A 4,773-nucleotide genomic window follows, 5' to 3' on the forward strand; every position below is an offset into this window, starting at 1 on the left:
AGCCTCAGAGGTAACGTGTACAAAATGTGTCCACCAATAACAGCTATGTGATAAGTAAACAAGAACAACAGATACAATAATTTGAAGAAAGAAAAAAGCTCAATGGCTAGGCGTAATTTAATAACAGTTTGTTGTTGCCCTTTCAGGCTAAGAAGTCTCCCCCCTAAAGAAAGAAAAGCTATTTCTAGTCAGTGCAACCATTTCCAATATTTCGGTAGAATTTATTTTACAGGTGAAGGGAACCTGCTTTTGACCTGGTCCCTCACTTCTCCCCCTCCTAGTTGATGATGTACATTGGGGTATCAGTAACTTGTCCATCATGGGGATAACTATGTCATGACATCTCAGTGAGTTCTACTGAGTGGTTAGGGCTGGTTAGTGTGGGGGACAGAGGCCTGACGTGCACAAAGGATATGTTCCCACTGTCCTTCACCCCCATCAACTCTGTTGTAGTCTCAACCCCACATTGGTCCGCACATCCCATGATGCATTCCTGCTGCCTGGGAGACACCGGGGCATCACCTTTGTTGTGTCCATTTTCAATGGAGCTGATTGGTGCAGTGTCTGACTGTGGTGGTGACCATTGGCAGGAGTCAGAGTAAGCTTCTTTCCCAGCTCTATGGGTCTCTATGGGGGTCCGAGTGGGGCTGAGTTTGGGGCCGGGCTCCAGGGAATAACTGTTCCCCATGGTGCCACATGAGCTGTCCACCATGCTGATGCGAGTAGAGGCACGTGTGATACTGCTGCTGCTACCCAGCCCTCTGCCACCCCCTCCCCCAGCTCCATGCCCCTCCCGGTGCCCCAGCATGTGCTTGTGCAGGATCCTGCGGAAGGTGTGGCGGAACTCCCGGATGCGGTATGCGTAGATGAAGGGGTTGACCACGGAGTTGGCGTGGGACAGGATGATGGCGATGTTCATCACCCAGACGTGCGGGCGCCCACAGTCCTGGCAGAACAGGTTGAAGCAGTTGATGATGTGAAGAGGCAACCAGCAGAGGGCGAACAGCCCCACGATGATGGCCAGAGACTTGGCTGCGTGGACCTCCTTCTGCAGGGTGGAGCGGGACGATGTGGACGATGAGCATGCCCCAGGGGCGTGCATGTGAACCAGCTTCAGGTCCATCAGTCTCAGCTGGTGCCGCGCCGCCATGAAGATGCGGGCGTAGATGACCAGCATGGCCAGCAGGGGCACCAGCACACAACCGAAGAAGTTGAAGTAGACCATGTATTCCAGGGTGACCACACCCTCGAACAGGCACTCTGTCATGCCTTCGGGGCACGAGCTGCTGTTGGTGCCATTGACACCCCTGTTCCAGCCCAGCATGGGCGTGAGGCCGATGCCCACAGAGAGAACCCAGCACACTGCGATGATGCCCTTTGCCCTCCCGGACGTCACAAGACTGTTATACCTAGAGGATCACGTGAAAACATGAGAGGAATTCAGATAGGCATTTTATATTGTTACATGACACAGAAATGCTCCCAGGATGAGAGGGCTCCTCTATTCAAGTCCAGACATTCCCAGTAACACTCAATAAGAAAGCAAGTTCACCTTTCCTGGACCCAACCAATGACTTTTACTTCCTGTAATCAGAGAGCTTAGAGAACGTATGGGACAGGCTTCAGAGGGTAAAAAGCCTTTATTCCGAGAACATATTAGTATTTGCATATATAGCAGTAAGCTCTTGGAAAATGAGTCCATTGTTTGGGAGACTCGACCAGTCCTGCCATACTAGGACATGGAGCAGTGGATATCAGGTCACGTACTACATGTAGATTTAAGAAAGCATTTCCTACCTGTATTGTGATTTAGGGAACATTGCACAAAAGCTTATCTATAGTCTGATGTAACCCTTCTTGGCGTTGCTTTGTTTCTGCATCAGACATTAGACAAATGGAAATCATCGTGTCATGAACAATGTATCAGGCTATATTAACGCGTTTTGCTGTCTGTATTCTTCCATTGGTCATGTCTAAACCAGAGTTCATAATATACACCAGGGTGGAAGTCAGAGGGCAGCACCACAGGCACATGACCCTGTTGTTTGTGGTTATGGGGGTGGGTTTGGAGTCCAGGGGGGATTTAGGCCTCTTTGACTGAGACCTCTGTGGACCAGGGTGGCGACAAGTTTATTAAGCCCCTTGGGTAAAAACTGGCGCACTGGCATTTTCCAGACCTAACCCCAGGTTCGGGAATTTATCTGTCTTATATCAGCTTAGATGGGCTGGTTGGAAATATTTGAGGTGTGTCCTTAAAAACATGATCCAAAGTTCTAATTTCAGGCAGCGCTGGTAGGGATATTTAAGACCAAACAAAAACTGTTTTTAGAGGTAACGCAGTTGGTTATGACATTAATTTTGAGAGCGGAAACACAGCCTATCCAGCCGTGACGCACACTGTCCATATTCGCGTCGAACAAGAGTATACTAATGTGCCTTTGATGCATGTATACTTTGTATTTAGTTAAAATGCCCAATGGAATCGCGAAGTACTCAATACTGTCGATAAAGGGTTTGGCTCCTGAGACCGCTTGGAAATACATCTTAATCACCAAATATGTATTAAAATATCAGGTTTGAGAGGAGTAAAACAGTGAGCTGACATTCCCTTTTTATCTATGCATTGTAGGCAGGCCCACATTATTTTAACCATGCAGGTCCCGTTTTGGATGTGCGTAAAAACCTCCATAGTCTGCGTTGTTTTAGTATTATATGCCCACAGGGGGAAATGATGGTGTACGGTAAGTGTGACATAGCCTATTTAAAACAAGTTGTTGTTTTGTTTTGTTTCAAATAGGAAATAACCCTTAACAAATGTTCAAAGTTACATATTTGTCCCTTATGCAAGCTTGAGTGCCTTATTAACCAAACATTATATAGCGTCCTAATAAACTAGCTATCTCGATTTTTATTGCAAGCAATTTGTTGCAGTTAATGTTGCTAATGACTGGTGTTGAGCAGATAGCATTATCTACCTGTCATCACACCCTGATGGAGTACTGGAAAACAGAAAAATAACAACGCTCTCTCACTCGCTAAAGCAAAGAGTGTCAGAAGCACTCTTGACAGGCTCTTCCGGCAGCGCAAATGGAGACAATTCAGGCTGAGGTTTGAGTTTGACAGATCTTAATCTGCTACACAGTCACGGACCAGTATAGAATAGAAGAGGCACATGGGACATTCCACATACAACACATTATAAAAGATCATTAGACATAACTAATAAAGACAACAAATAATTGTCAAAATTATTAACTCATCTAACACTACTTGACATCCACAAAAATATTGTTTATTCCAGTTATTGTTATGTATAAACAATCTCCATTTGCTATTAAAGGCAAGACTATAAAGACTATAAATGTACATTGAATTGTAAAGAAATTAAAACACGTTCCTACATTCTTTGGGGAAACTGACTATCGATTGAAGAGGGATGACAATGCTCTGTGTCCACCCCGTCACACTGACAGAGAGACTACGTGAGCTGATGCACGTTTCTGCTAAGGTGATCCAGGGCTGTTTAAGGTGAGAACACTGGCCTTTCTATCGATACGGTGCCTGGGCCTGCCCCCTCACCGCTCTCCCTTGGTGTTGATTTATCAGGATGATAACGATCAAAGCCTTTAGTCCTTTTAGTCCTTCCAACAGCACACAAACACTAACCCAATGAAGCCTGTGGAGACATTTACCTCTGTCTGCCCTGCGGTTGGGAGATGAACCCTAATCGAATAACCTCACTATAATTCAATGTGTTTTGATACACAAATGCATTTTGTTATGCGTCACTTCGATCACAGCCAAGATCTAACGGCCAGAGGATCTGCCTTTGGTGTTCTGCAAATAAAACATCGTATTAAACATGGATGATACCTGTTTAAGTTTCATTGTTGCTTTCTAGAAAAAGACCAGGAACAGTGTCACCACCATCCTCAGTCCAGTCCCCCCTCCAATCCCCTCCTCTCCTGCCCTGCTAAGATCACCTGAGGGGGCTCTTGATGGCGATGTAGCGGTCCACAGCGATGGCCAGCAGGCTGAAGATGGAGCTCTGGGTGAGCACCAGTACGAAGCAGGCGATGAACAGGCAGCCGTGGAAGTTGGCACAGAAGCCCGTGCTGATGGTGATGGCGAAGGGGATGGCCAGCAAGCCCACAGCGATATCTGCCACCGCCAGGGACACCACGAAGTAGTTAGTGATGCTCTGCAAGGTGCTGTTGAGGCACACGGCCCAGCAGACCAGCATGTTACCGGTCACGGCCAGAAAGGCTATGACCAGCTCCAGGGCGATGTAGACGAGGGAGGCATTGTTCAGCATGGTGGGGCTGGGGTCACGTTGAAGGTCACAGCCAGAGTCTGAGTCAGGTAGCAGGGAAGGGGCTTCCTCGTCTCTACACGCATCGCTACACGTGCAGACACTCCCCCGCCAACAGCAAGCCCCACACACACACACACACACACACACACACACACACACACACACACACACACACACACACACACACACACACACACACACACACACACACACACACACACACACACACAGGTGAGGTGCTATTGCAGTGCTGCCAGGGACTGTCCTTTCAGTGATTAGCAGGCCCCACCACCACTAACCACTTCCTGTTTATCCACCCGACGCCCAGGAAATGGTGCCACTGCCAACCACAGAGCAAAGGATGAAGTGAGTTGAGATTCACTCTAATGTATTGTCACTCTACAGAAGGTTATTTGGTTCTCTTCTTCTTCCACTTCTTCTGTCCAATCGTGCTTTCT

At 47.5% G+C, this 4,773-nt stretch overlaps 1 protein-coding gene across 1 annotated transcript; it reads right to left on the reverse strand.

Annotated features, from left to right (window-relative positions):
• Positions 1-317: 317 nt before the first annotated feature.
• On the reverse strand, positions 318-4,437 carry LOC120021913 (adenosine receptor A2b-like). Its single transcript, XM_038965752.1, has 2 exons — positions 3,984-4,437; positions 318-1,409 (listed from the first exon to the last, which is right to left on the reverse strand). Exons 1-2 carry the CDS (start codon positions 4,313-4,315, stop codon positions 335-337), a joined length of 1,407 nt encoding a protein of 468 aa, XP_038821680.1. The 5' UTR covers positions 4,316-4,437; the 3' UTR covers positions 318-334.
• Positions 4,438-4,773: the final 336 nt, after the last annotated feature.

The sequence above is a fragment of the Salvelinus namaycush genome, chromosome 26 (assembly GCF_016432855.1).
Source record: "Salvelinus namaycush isolate Seneca chromosome 26, SaNama_1.0, whole genome shotgun sequence".
Lineage (NCBI taxonomy): Eukaryota > Metazoa > Chordata > Actinopteri > Salmoniformes > Salmonidae > Salvelinus > Salvelinus namaycush.

Excerpts from the sequence above, each read along its gene's own strand:
- LOC120021913 (XM_038965752.1), bottom strand. The coding sequence starts at position 4,315 with ATGCTGAACAATGCCTCCCTCGTCTACATCGCCCTGGAGCTGGTCATA. Across the intron at positions 1,410-3,983 it reads GCCATCAAGAGCCCCCTCAG|GTATAACAGTCTTGTGACGT; the intron begins GTGATCTTAGCA and ends GTGATCCTCTAG.